General features: G+C 36.8%; 1 protein-coding gene across 3 annotated transcripts in view; it reads left to right on the top strand.

The window, feature by feature from the left end:
- Positions 1-13,399, top strand: part of NLN (neurolysin) — a 36,648-nt gene extending 23,249 nt beyond the window's left edge. For all 3 annotated transcript variants that reach the window (XM_050986538.1, XM_050986539.1, XM_018923206.3), the window contains exons 8-13: positions 1,161-1,527; positions 2,703-2,904; positions 6,603-6,789; positions 7,834-7,962; positions 8,450-8,586; positions 12,864-13,399. In XM_050986538.1, the coding sequence (XP_050842495.1) occupies positions 1,161-1,527; positions 2,703-2,904; positions 6,603-6,789; positions 7,834-7,962; positions 8,450-8,586; positions 12,864-12,998 (1,157 nt within the window). In that variant the 3' untranslated portion in view covers positions 12,999-13,399. The remainder of the gene's footprint in view (positions 1-1,160; positions 1,528-2,702; positions 2,905-6,602; positions 6,790-7,833; positions 7,963-8,449; positions 8,587-12,863) is intronic.
- The last annotated feature ends 379 nt before the right edge of the window (positions 13,400-13,778 follow it).

Below are 13,778 nucleotides of genomic sequence, written 5' to 3'. Positions count from 1 at the left end.
TTTGGCAATACCTGTTTTCAGTATACTTGACAATTAACAAATACTTGATTTTGATTTATTATTAAATGTTAGGGGTTTTAAGTGTACTTGAAGTATTTTAGACTTTCTTTGTCCATTATATTATTGTAATACTGTGTTTATTCATTTATTTTGAAGCTGACACACATAAGTTAGCATATCATGCTTCATGGTAATTGTCACGGAGAACATGCATCAAATTAATTGTCACTTTTTATTTTTGTCACTTTTTATTTATTTCTTTCCCTCAGCTACAAGCATGGCAGTGTGTTTTGCTCTACTTTGTTCCTATCTAATCAAGTTTTAAATCAAATGTTCATAAGCTGATCTTACATCTAGGAAGAAGAGCATTCTCTCCTATGATATATTCTGAATTAAGTACAGTACAAGCTGCAAACAGTATTTCAATCATGAAAATGCATTTAGTGTATTACAGCCTTCCTAGAAGCTGGAGTGGCAGTTCCCAAGTTTTACACTGTAGATATCAACAATGAACATTACTGTGAATTCTTAATGACAAAAAAAGTTTCTGATAAACCAGAAATACTTACAAGAGAATAAGTTCAGAATGTACTGTATGGAAGTGTCAGTAAGCTTAAATATTTTATATTCAATATGTCCTCTGCCAAGGAAAGTATATTGGAAATGATTTGAATCATAGACGTTAATATCCAGAAGCTTTGCTAGTGTAGAAGCCAGACATCCTATAGGCAAGAATTCTTGGATTTTTAATAGGATTTTAGCTAAAAGTATTTAGTATATAGGTAGAATTTTGTATTGCACTTCCTTCCAGTAACTAACAATAGTTCTAGTCTTTGCCTATTGCTGAAGAAATGTATGAGGAATACTGAGATCACGTTATGTAAAATCAAAGGATTCAAGCATAAGTATCTAGCGTTACTTTTAGTTTATGATGTTTTGGGAAAAGTCTAAATTCACCTAAACCCTTCACACCACTCTTTGGCCTACATGGAATCTGCTGTATCATTTATAGCATTTAGGTCAAGAAAGCAGATGTTGCTTGTTATTGCTGAATGAATGGGAAACGCCCACTTCTGGAGTATGTGCTTGAAGTGTTGAGTGCATTTTATAGGAATAGATAAGGAACATGAAAGTTGACTCTAAGCCAATCTTTCTTTCAGATGATTTGAGTAAAAAGCTAAAGCCTTTGGTTGAGAAAGAAAGACAATTCATTCTAGAACTGAAGAAAAAGGAATGTAAAGAAAGAAACTTTGATTATGATGGAAGAATCAATGCATGGGATCTTCATTATTATATGAGCAAAACTGAAGAGCTGAAGTACTCCATAGATCAGGAAAAACTGAAGGAATACTTCCCAATTGAGGCTGTTACAGAAGGCTTACTGAATATTTACCAGAAGCTGCTGGGACTTGAATTTGAGCAAATAAAAAGTGCTCATGTTTGGCACAACAGTGTTACTCTTTATACAGTAAAGGATAAATCAACAGGAGAAATGCTAGGGCAGTTCTATTTGGATCTTTACCCCAGGTAAAGACTCAGTGTTTTGCTTACGTGTTTAAAATGGAATTTGTCTTAATGGATTGCTGCTTGTTTAATTAAAATTAAATCCATTTGGAAGTAAATATTTGTTCCACTGACAAGATTAATACTATGTTCAGTAATTGTCCTCTGGACTGTATTCAGATTTTTTTACCCTTTTTTTTAAGTACTTCCATATTTTCTGTCTGCTATGAGTTCCTAGTTTCTCCTCATTCCTCTTTACACTTTATGTGTATTTTCTACCCTCTTATCCAGACTGCTGAATCAAATAGATCAATATCAAGAATAGATTGGTGTTGAGCACACATTCATATTTACTTTCATGTTGATCTCTGTAGCTCTCCAGGTGTCACTGTAGCTATTTACAGTGTCATCTGTGTTTCGTCAAAGATTAGGAGACTAGACTCCTTTGACAGGATTTATTCTAGGCTAGTCCTTTTTGGCTACTTGTCACTAGGTTTTTTTTTTTGCTTGTGTAGGGTTTTTAGATTAGTATTTATCATGTGATAAATTTGCTGGCATTCTTTTTAACGTAAGTTGATATAAGGTTTTCTGGCCTAAGAAAATTAGGTTACTCAATATATATAGTACTTCATAAATTTTTCTTTTTAGGGTAACATACCTATCTCCTTCACCTGTTTACCTGCTTCCACCTTTATGTATATCATGCAAATTGCTGAGGGAATGTGTCAATAAGACTCCTCTGACTTAGTCTGAGTAATAGTTTAGGGCAAAATTTTCAAAACAGTTTTTATTGAAACTTGCATCACAGTGAAAATGCTGTTTCCTGTATTCTTTTATCTCCTGTAATAAAAAAAATTGCATCAGTGAACAGAACCTAGTTCTTCCTGTTGCAGTAGCAGTTTAAAACACAACTGGCGTCTCAAGTATATATGCTTTCAGCTTTTCAGTGAAAACCAGATAATTTTAAATGCTGCTGGAAATCTTGAAATGTTGTGATTTCAGTATGAGAGTAGAAGGGGTTTTTTTCCCCTCATGCTCTTACCTTATTGAGTCTTAGAAGTCATGAAAATATGTACATTTTTTGTGTAAAACTTTGTGTAGAGACACTGACTGATTGTCCCTGTTCTTGAACAGGCTTCACCATTCTGGTGAGCAGGCTTGTGGTTTGAAGATAGTATCTGATGTATTTTCTTGTGCAGAGAGGGAAAGTATGGGCATGCAGCCTGCTTTGGTCTACAACCTGGCTGTCTTCTCTCTGATGGCAGCAGATTGATGTCTGTAGCTGCTCTGGTAACCAACTTCACAAAGCCAGCATCAGATCGACCATCGTTGCTGCGACATGATGAAGTAAAGACTTACTTCCATGAGTTTGGTCACGTAATGCATCAGATATGTGCACAGGTTAGTGATGCTTCTACTCCAGTGTAAGACTTATTTCTTTCTCAACTGTCTCAAAGCAAGGTGTAGTTATGTTTTGGGGGTTTCTAGTTTTAGTAAAGCATGTATGCAGAGTTCTGGTTATTTTTTTGAAGCTTCAGGTTGGTTTCAGTTTTTATATTTATTTAAAACTGAAGCAATAAATGCACTTTTTAATGAAAACTGTTTTTGTAGGAACATGTACTTTTGCGTTTGCATCGTGCAGGAATCTATTCACTCATCACAGGTACAGGTAAAGTGAAGAAGATGCTTGGTCATGGCTTTGTTCAGACAGTTTTTCTTTACTTCTAGTTTTGTAGATGTATGGCATTAGAAACAAAACAATGCTGCTATACCTAGGAATGAAAATAATTTATGAAGCTAGTTGATCTGCAGCATTTTGGCATTTAGTAATGTTGAGACCTATCACTCTTGACATCACAAGCATAAAACAGGTCTTGCCTAAGCTATTTTATTTTTCCTATCTGACAGGTTAGGTTTATTGCAGTGACCAGAAAAAAATGAAGGTAGAGTTTCCATCAAGGTACCAATAAAGTTGTAAAATTTCTGTTTTCATTTTTACTTATATGTAAAATTGATGCTGCCAGATGATAAATTTATTATTCCCCTAATGAAAATTTTATATTGCAGAAAGAGGTGAGTGCCAAAAAATTCACATAGTTAATTAAAACTCAGATTTTATGTAGCACTTCATTTGTTTTCTGTATAAACAAATACAAAATAATAAAGTCAAGGAAAAATTACCTACATTAGATTTTAATTCTTGACCATGATCATAGAGACTGTTACTGCAGAATAAAGAAACAATGTCATCACAGAAATCCATATATTAAATCCAGAGTTAATGATTGCTTAGATATTTTTAAATCATCTTAAAGATAGAAATATAATTATTATTTTATCAACCCTGTGATAGGTTTTGTTTTTTGTTTCTGATATCAAAAACTGTGGAATAAAACCTAGGCAATATAGAAGGTGTTTGTAAGTGTAACTCATTTGGCATTGGTATAAAACAGTACAAAACTGTCTGCAACATTTTGACAGCCAGTGAGGATGTGCCTCAGTGTTTTGGAGTCCTTTCAGGGCAGCCAAAGCTAACAATTCCAATGCCTATGTACTTGGGGTGCTCTGGAATTGCACACAGATCAGAGGCCTGCTTTCCAGTTGTCTGTCTGGCACTGCTCTGGTGTTTTCTGTGTGCCCAGATGCCATGCTCACTTCTCCTGTATTGCATGTAAATATGTATCTGCACACTTGTTCTTGTGTGCAAAGTTGCAAGTCCCACACAAGAACATCCCGTCCTCTGGAATTTGTGTGTACAAAGCACTGTCTTGTTTCATATGATGATTTGTTTAAGCATGATAAAACTTTGCAGTTAAATGCTACACAAGGATGAGACTGGGAGGGGTTTGTGAGCTGCTGGTAGAGGTTTGATGATGTAATATACTGGAAAAGTGAGATATACTGTTGGAGAGTTAGATCAGGGCAGGGAGGGAATTTGTTGGTGTTGTTCAGGGAGTGCTCTTGAAGTAACTTGTACCAAATGTCTTGATGTTTTTTGTTAGTGTAGTGCACTTGGGTGTGGGTAAATGAAGATACCTGAAGACCACTTGCTTTTTGCTCTAGCCACTTCTATCATTATTTCTTCCCTGAAGCTGGTGCTTCCTAGCTTTTCTTCAGAGCTGCTATTCAGCAAGGACAGTCAGAAGGGCCAGTCTACAACTCTGGATTTGAGCAGCCTGCAAGAGTAGAGGAAAGTTTTACTCTTTTTGTGTTGTTCTTCTGAAGACATAGGAGGACGACACATACATGTGATACAGATGTCAGTTCAAGGTTATGTCCTGTATTATACATGCTTTTTTTGGTAACTCTGCAAGAAACTAAGTTCAAAAGCCTGTAATCCTGTAAGGATCTATTTTCCAGCAGATGATGGACTGTAAGAATATCAACATCCTCTTAGAGGGGACAACGGAGAATTCTTTTTCTTTTTGCACTTAAATGTTTTGTTAATATGTTGATGAGAAAGAAAAAAAATAAAATTGGAGTGGCTAGAGGAAGTAGACTTATTACAAGACTAGGGTGGAGTGATGGTAGGGAGGCTCTGCAGAGGGATCTGGGCAGGCTGGATCATGGCTGGGGCCAATGGTGTGAGGTTCAACAAGGCTCAGTGCTGGGTCCTGCCCTTGGGTCACAACAGCCCCAGGCAGCTCCACAGGCTGGGGCAGAGTGGCTGGAAAGGAGCTGGGGGTGCTGGTGACAGCAGCTGAACACGAGCCAGGGTGTGCCCAGGTGGCCAAGAAGGCCAATGGCACCCTGGCCTGGATCAGCCATGGTGTGGCCAGCAGGGCCAGGGAAGGGATTGTCCCCAGTACTGGGCACTGGTGAGGGCACATCCCAAATCCTGTGCCAGGTTCTAGGCCCTCAGATCAGGAAGGACACTGAGGTGCTGGAGTGAGTCCAGAGAAGGGCAACAGAGCTGGGGCAGGGTCTGGAGCACAAATCCTGTGAGGAGTGGCTGAGGGAGCTGAGGATGTTTAGCCTGGAGAAAAGGAGCCTCAGGGGGACCTTATTGCTCTTTCCAACTGCCTGAAAAGAGGATGTAGCCAGGTGGGGGCCAGCTTCTTTGCCCAGGCAGTCAAAGACAGGACAAGAGGAAATGGCTCAAGTTGCACCTGGAAAGGTTTTGACTGGATATTAGTAATTTTTTTTTTCTCTGAAAGAGTTGTAAATCTTTGAAGTGGTTTGCCTAGGGAAATGGTGGAGTCAATATCCCTGGAAGATACAAAAAATGTGTGGATATGGTACTTGAGGACATAGGTTAACAGCTTAATGCTGAACAGGTGGTGATGCTGGGTTGGTGGTTGTACTTGATAATCTTAAAAGTATTTTCCAACCTTTATGATGCTATGAGTCTATGAAACTAAATAATTTCTGTGTATTTGAACAACTGTCAGAGGTGACTTAGAAATATTTAGATTTAGAATATATTTTAGTGGAGATTCTTAACTGTTCAAACTTTTCTTTCAAAACTAGTATTGGAGGAGCTTCTTGAACATGAATTTATTGCTGATACTAAAATTTAAAAAAATTCTAGGGTGTTTGGCTTTTAGAAGATGCTCTTATCAAAGTATCAGATTTGAAAACTTGAGGATAAGGTTGCTAGAAATAGGGCAAAGCTTAATAGAATAAGTTGGTTAAGTAAAGTCTGTGAGTCAATATTGTAGACTGCAACACAAAAAACTTTTTAAAGTGTATAGTTGGAGTTTACTATTTTACTTTGGGGTAATACAACAAAAATCGAAAGTAATTTACAAATTATATCATTGTCACAGTACAGCATGAAAACATTTGTATTGCTGTCATAACTATAAAGGTTAAAATCAATAATACTAAAAAAATTGAAGTACTGTTCTGTACCGGTAGATAATGCAGTATATAACTGCTGAGTACTCTACTCCTTGATAATAGTCTTATGTCTGATTTTTTTCCTCCTTTCTTTAAATTTCATTTTTAAATTATTACTATTATTATTATTATTGGTCTGTTCAAATTATTCTTCTTCCTGTGATTTAAACTGAAATTTTGACATCTGAAATATTATATTCTGCTAAAATTCTTGGCTTCTATTTTAATTTAATTAAATGGCGGGTTTTTTTTTCTAGACTGATTTTGCAAGGTTTAGTGGAACTAATGTGGAAACAGACTTTGTAGAGGTACCTTCACAAATGTTTGAGAACTGGGTGTGGGAAAAAGAGCCACTACAACAGATGTCAAGACATTATAAAGATGCAACCCATGTTGGAGACGCTCTCCTGGAGAAACTTGCTGCCTCTAGACTTGCTAATACAGGTATCTCTCTGCGTTTTATCCCCACAGAATATGTATAAAAGGGTGTAATTTAAAAAGCTGACAGACGTAAGAAGCCTAATAAATTTCTTCTTTGTGTACACTTACCACTGTCTTTTTTGGGTTTATTTGTGTGGGAACCCCAATAAAAAAGGCTATGATGACACATTGAATTCCTTACAGGAACAGTAGCAGCTCTGACTTTCCAGGCCACCTCCAGGACTAAAATACCTTTCCTATCCATGTAAATTTTTTACCTGTAAACTTTTTTTGTTTAAAATTGGTGGTGTGTGTGGTAGGTGGAGGAGGGTAGTCTGGTGTACTCAGGTGTGGCTTTTGTGGGTTTTTTAATCTTAAATGTACTCCAGAACAGGCGCTGTGCAAGACACAGCATACTTACATGTATCGTCTACACTTGATTTGCATGCATCTTCTACATTTGATTTGCATGCGACACTTAACAGATATGAAAGTTACTTGCAGATTTACTGAACAGACATAACATATCCCAGACAGCATTGCTGTAGACTTTATACATATCTACAAACTAAGACTGTAATCACACGTCATTACCTATCATGTCATTATTATTCTGTCACTCCCACCTCTTTATTCTTGTAATCAGAGCTTTCCATTTATGCTACCAATTCATCCCTAAGCTACTCCTGTTTATTTTGTACAGCTTTCCTATCCTGAACACGAAGTCTTTGTCCTTGTGGCTTGCACAGACTCTAGCTGCATAAACATTTTGTCTGAGTAAAGGTTAATATCTTATAGCTTCTTAAAAACAGCTAAAATAAAGTTTGCTTTTAAAATCTCTGCTTTATTTTAGTTTTGATCTATGAGGAAAGTAATGTTCAAAAGAGGGGGCTCAGCATGATAATTCCTTTACTAAAACTATGCTTCTCAACTCTTTGTAAGTGGAGTAATTCAGATGGAGATTATAAAACTCCAAATTAGTATGCATGTTGAGATCTTTGAAGGGAAGATGCAAACGAAAGTCCAGCTATTTTGATGCTGGTTAATTAAATGTTTTTACCCAATTAGGCCTTCTAACCCTCCGTCAGATTGTTTTGAGCAAAGTTGACCAGGCACTGCATACAAAGCTGTCTGTTGACCCAGCAGATGAATATGCTAAGTACTGTATGGAAATTCTAGGAATTCCTGCCACCCCAGGTATGTCAGTATGAAGCTTTTATACAGCATGCCCTAATGGTTCAATTTAATGTGCCTTTCTTTCTCAGTAATGCCTGGCATACAAAAATCAGGATTGTTTATGGAATAATCTACTTTATGAAGCTGAAATAATTACTTTTAAATTTAGGATGATCTGAATTATCTCTTCTGAAGGAAGATTCTGAAGGTAAATTTTTTAAAACTTTGCCTTTTTCAGGATATATTTTAGAGTGACTTGATGTGAATTCCACTTTAGATTTTCTTTCACATCTGTTTTGGATGTACAAGCAGCCTAAAATGGGAAATCGAGTTTCCTTTGTTAGAAACAGACTATATTCAATAATTTGAGGCATACTCAGACCCTTTATGCTAAAAGTTTCAAAGTAGTTGATATAAATTCCTTATTATTTTATTATTGAAGTACTGTATGCATCAAAGAAATAACTGAATTTGATTTCAATAACTTGATGTTAATCTACTTTTCAAGGAACAAACATGCCGGCAACTTTTGGACATTTGGCAGGTGGTTATGATGGTCAATACTATGGATACCTGTGGAGTGAAGTGTTTTCCATGGATATCTTTTATAGCTGCTTTAAGCAAGAAGGAATAATGAATCCAAAGGTAGGTGATGAATACTTTTTGATAAACTCTTCTGTTGCACTTTGTCTCTGAAACCACATTTATTGCCATCATGATGCCTAAGTATAACGTCTCAAGTATACTTCTGTACTTGTCAAGTTCAGATCAACAACAAAAAAGGTGTAAAAGTTACTTTAAGAAAAGCATCCTGAAATTTCCAAGAACACTTGAATTTTAATGCAATTCTTACATCACCATATATTTAATACTGTAGTACTTTTGAGAAATTGTGTTGCCTTGTCTAATGCCTTTGTCTGAATGAAAAATCATTTCTCCATTGCAAGAGCAGATGCATATTTGTCTGCTGTGAAACCTGTATGATAGTGGTGCTCTGTTTCTTTTACATTTCCATTACATTCTGTGTACCTCCACTATGTGGTCCTTTTATGCAGATACTTTTTAGAAAACTGAATTTATTTTGAGCTTTTTCTGTCACAACACAGAGTAATGTGAAATTTGTTTAATCTTCAGTTTAAATCCCAGGTCCATTTGAAGTACAAATCATTAAGAGGTTCTAGATTTACTGGGTCTTTTTTCCCCTAGAGTAATTCTCCAGCCTCTTCTGCCTCCAATGGAGAAAAAGGATAGTTAGTGATGTGGTTAGTAGTCCTGCCAATTCTAGTGACGTTTTTCAGAGATTATAGTATTAGACTTGAGGTGCTGCAGATGAGATCGGTGAGTTATGTCGTGGGAAAGACCTTTTCGGTTTTCTGATCTTCCTAACTGTGTTCTTGATTCTGCCAGCACTAATTCTTCCTTTTGATAGAAGTACACAAGAGAGAAATAAAGGAAAGAGTACAAAATGCATGGCTGTCCTTTTCCTCTCCTGGAATCTGCCTGCTTTCTTCCCTGTACTTATCACAGCAACCAGAACTTCTAGAACTGTCCATCCCTCTAGATGATGGAGACAGTAAACAAGATTAGATTTTCATCTGTGGGAGAAAAGGGAGAAAGAGAATCAAGATGGGGTAGGATTGTGAAACTGAGGCAGTGGTTAGGCCAACAAAACCTAAAAGAGGTTTTATGAAGAAAAGCATCCAACTTCACAGTTTGAGAGAAGTGACATAGGATTTGGAGGTTAAGACTGACCTTGAAGGGATAGGGATTCATTATGGGTACATATGAGAATAAGCATACCTGCTTATTAATTGGGAATATTGTCACTCATAAATAAGAGCAGTAGAGAAGAAGTGTCAAGTTAAATGAGTAAATAAAATAAATTTTAATGGAATGTTGTTCATATGGATCTTAGAAATGGCATTTCCTTGCTGCTAGCATTTGGGAAAGATGGTTAAGGGTGCTGGTGCCAAGCTTGTGGAACTTTGTGTCAGTTTTTTGTTCTGACAAAACAGTGCCATCACACTTTTATTCCATCAGTTTTACTCTCTAGTCCCAAAAGTCTGATTTAAGTGACTGTATAGTCAAAATCCTCAGCTATAGTTTCGCAAAATGGCTCTGTTACCTTTACTTCTCCTGAGGGATGTCTTTTACTCTGATTTTTGGTGAGATTTTTTGTTTTCTTTGCCAGGGTATGGGAGACTTTTGAGAATAAATTAATTATGCTAAAACTGAATATTTTTGTGGAACAACTGAAAAACATTTTCAGTTGTTCCACAAAAGAATTGCCTTTTTTATTGTGAAGCTTGTTATCCAGCCTAAAAAGTGAGGCAGAAAGATGATTATTTACGCTGTCTGGCATATGAGCACACAAACACTTTTTGTGAATGCTGATATAATTTCAGGGATAGCTGTAGAGATTTTTTCTCTTCGTCTTTAATGCTATCTTTTAAAATTAGTTATCTTTTAACCCAAATAAGTGTGATAGCATCCCACAGGATGGGACAGTTTTTTATAAACAAATGCTAGATACCAGTATGTTTTTTGTAGTTACTTGTACTTCATTATATCTAGATTTAGACTAGTCTTCTGAACAGGAGAAAAGGAAAATGGTTAAGGTATTATAACTAGGCCTTATAGAAATTAGGCTTACTTCTTTCTTTTTTAATTAAACCTCTCCTTCTGTTTTGAGCAAGAGTTGTACAACCTAATTTCAGAGTTTGAATGTATTAAAGTTCTTCGGCAAACAATTAACTCTACCTTTATTGGTAGCCAACCTCCTCAATTCTTGCACATTATCTGAACTAACCTCTGTTCTCCGTAGAAGTGAGCAGTATTCTGGCTCTGAAGGGACAACAGCAAAGACTCAAGTCTACTCAAAAATAGTTGTAAACTATAAGGAACAATATATTCTTTTTTTGCTGATATTCAGCAAACAAAAATAGTGAAGTGTGAATAACACTTCAGTGATTTTTTTTAAACTTATTTTATTTTAGATTTTTCCAGCTGTAATTCAGACAATGCAAATGGTACCTCAATTAGGTCATGGAAGCCCATCACTTAAAAACACCTTTACTTGTTTTTACAGTACAGTCATGTCTTGGTTTGAAAGACAGGTGTCCACCAAGGAAGGTGGGAACCTCCCTTGGAATGGAGAATATGACCCCCATCTCTCCAAATTATTGTAAATTTGAAATTAGGGGTTTTCAGGCAAAGATATGGAAAAGGAATAACGTTTCTTTACTGGTGTGTATGTGTATAACAAGGCAAACAAACAATATCAACAAACAAACCAGAAAACCCAGTGGAGTCTCCTCCCTGCAGTTTGAGCCATTTCCCCTTCGGTGCAGTTCCGGTCACAGACAGCAGGGGCGCTGCTGGCCCCCCGCCGGGCAGGGGGTGCGGTGATTCCCCCGCGGCTGCAGGGGGCGCTGTGCTGCGGGCTCGGGGACCGCGCGGTCATGGCGGCTTGGCCGAGACGAGGAGTTATGAGCAGCAGCTGGTCGCGATTACTGGGATCCCATGCAGAGGTGGCCCATAAGGGGACACCCCACATGTTGGCTCCAGAACACCCACCAAACAGCTGAGAAACAAAACAAAACAAAACAAACAAAAAAAATCAAACAGACTTGCAGTGCAGAAAAACTGCGCAGGCAGGGATGGCAGAGTTGACCACGCAGGAGTGGCTGTGGTAGCCCGAGGTGGGCAGAGGGTCTGGCGGGAGGCAGTCCTAGTGTTTCAGCTCGAAATGGTCAGGCGGCAGGGAAAACAGCTCCCTTCTCCCACGACACCAGAAACCAGACTGACCAAAAGCCCAGCCCCAAACCTCCGGGGCCCCCTCACCTTTTCTCTGTGTTGACAGATCTAACCCACCCCCAGCCAGGGCCATTTCAATGGATTGTTGTGACTCACAGCTACATCTTTTGTTTTCTTAAGTATTGGTAGTTATTGTTTCCTAGCAACACATGGGACAAAATTCCGTGAGAGGTAGAAATAAAAGGAAAATTCCTAACCCCCAACAAATCATGAGAAAGCAATGTATTCTTGTTGAGTTGTGGGAGAAGTGTGTATGTATATATACACTGCTTAAAAGGAAGAACATTTTCTTCAATATCAGAAGCATTTGGGAAATGTGCATGCAAAATAACATTTTCTCATTTGTACTCACATCTCAGAAGCCCAGAGTTCTCTAGATATATACGTTCTTTAAAATACAACTTCTTGTTAAGAAACTCCTCATTACTTGTTTTCTCAGAAACTTCATTAATTTTTTTAATGGAATCCATTCTTTCTGGAGCAATGTTTCTTCCTTAAATTAAAATCTGAGTTAAGCCTCATTTTCTCTAGGATACTATAGTAGTAGATATGTTTGTATGTATTTGTAAAACTGTGTGTTAGTGTGAGTATATTAGATTACTTATATTAATTAGTATATTATGTGGGTGTGAGTGCCACGCCATTCCACAATGGTACTGCCTGTCTTATCTCTGAAGTATCATCTGTATTATCCAAACAGAGGTTAAAGAAAGAGAAATCATCAGTTAGAGAAAGGCAGGAAGAGGGAACACAACATCCTATCAGTCACAGGGGTAATCCTTCACTGAAGATTTGAGGAGGTTGTGTTTGTTATGCTTTATAGAATGTCTTCAGACAAGTTGTGATTACAGCTTCAAAACCAGTGTAAAGCCACAAGAAAAATAATTTCTTTAGATCTGGTCAAATTTTTGCTCTCTTTTGTTCTTCCAGAAGATCTAAATTATACTTGTGATATATCCTGGTATAATCCTAATTTGGTATTAGGAAAATTTGTAAGGAGGAAAGTTGTTTTTATCATGATTAGATTTTTAAATATGCAACAAATACAGAAAAGGGGGCAGTGGGCAAGATAAGAAGTACTAACATTCTGCTTTACCTTCTGTCAGGCTGGGATGAAATACAGAAACCTCATTTTGAAACCTGGAGGATCTTTGGATGGAATGGATATGCTACAAAATTTCTTGGAGCGTAAACCAAGCCAGAGAGCTTTTCTATTGAGTAAGGGATTATGTATTCAGTGAGGCTATGATTCTTTGGTAATGGCATATAAGTATGGAATCAGCTGGAAATGTCAGTGTATTTCACATTTTAACCATGTATCACTCTAGGAAAATTAGGTCATTTTTTAATGATTTTTTAAAATTGTATAAATAAAAATGTGACTTTTAAAACAAAACTTCATAGGACTACAAAATTCAACAACTGGGAGAAAAAATTGTCTGATGTGCAGAAGCTGAGGAATTGCATAGTAATTTTTAAAAATTTTTATGGAATAATACTAATTAATACTAATCAACATGAGGAGTTAATGCCATGTTTTTCTTTTAAGAGATGCACTTAAATTATGTCTTTTGAGTTAATTTTAAAACTGAAGGGGATAAAAAGAATACAACCAGCAATAAAGGAAACAGATTAATTCTTATTCTCTATTTTCTATTTTATTGGTGGTTCGCCAGTGTTTCTGATAGATAGGAAGTGTGTTTGATTTTTTTATTGTTTGAATTCAGTCCAGCTGCCTGACAAATTTCAAGACTGAGAACCTGCCCCAGATACCTTTACAGCAGAGAAGTTTGTGTGATACTTTTAGACCTAATTCTGATGTGTGTTAAATTTTTGTACCATTTATATACTACAAAATATAACTAAAAAGGAAAAAAACCAGCCAAAGTCAGTGACTTTTTCAATTATTCCACCACTCTTTCTGTTGATGACCACAAAACAGGTCTTTGTTTTCCAAATTATATCAACATGGGCATTGAAATACTGTACTTGGGCAATTATAATGGCTTCAGTTGGCTTCT

This window comes from Serinus canaria, chromosome Z, assembly GCF_022539315.1.
Source record: "Serinus canaria isolate serCan28SL12 chromosome Z, serCan2020, whole genome shotgun sequence".
Lineage (NCBI taxonomy): Eukaryota > Metazoa > Chordata > Aves > Passeriformes > Fringillidae > Serinus > Serinus canaria.
The sequence above is the reverse complement of the archived record's forward strand: the minus strand, read 5'-3'. Positions and strand labels throughout refer to the sequence as shown.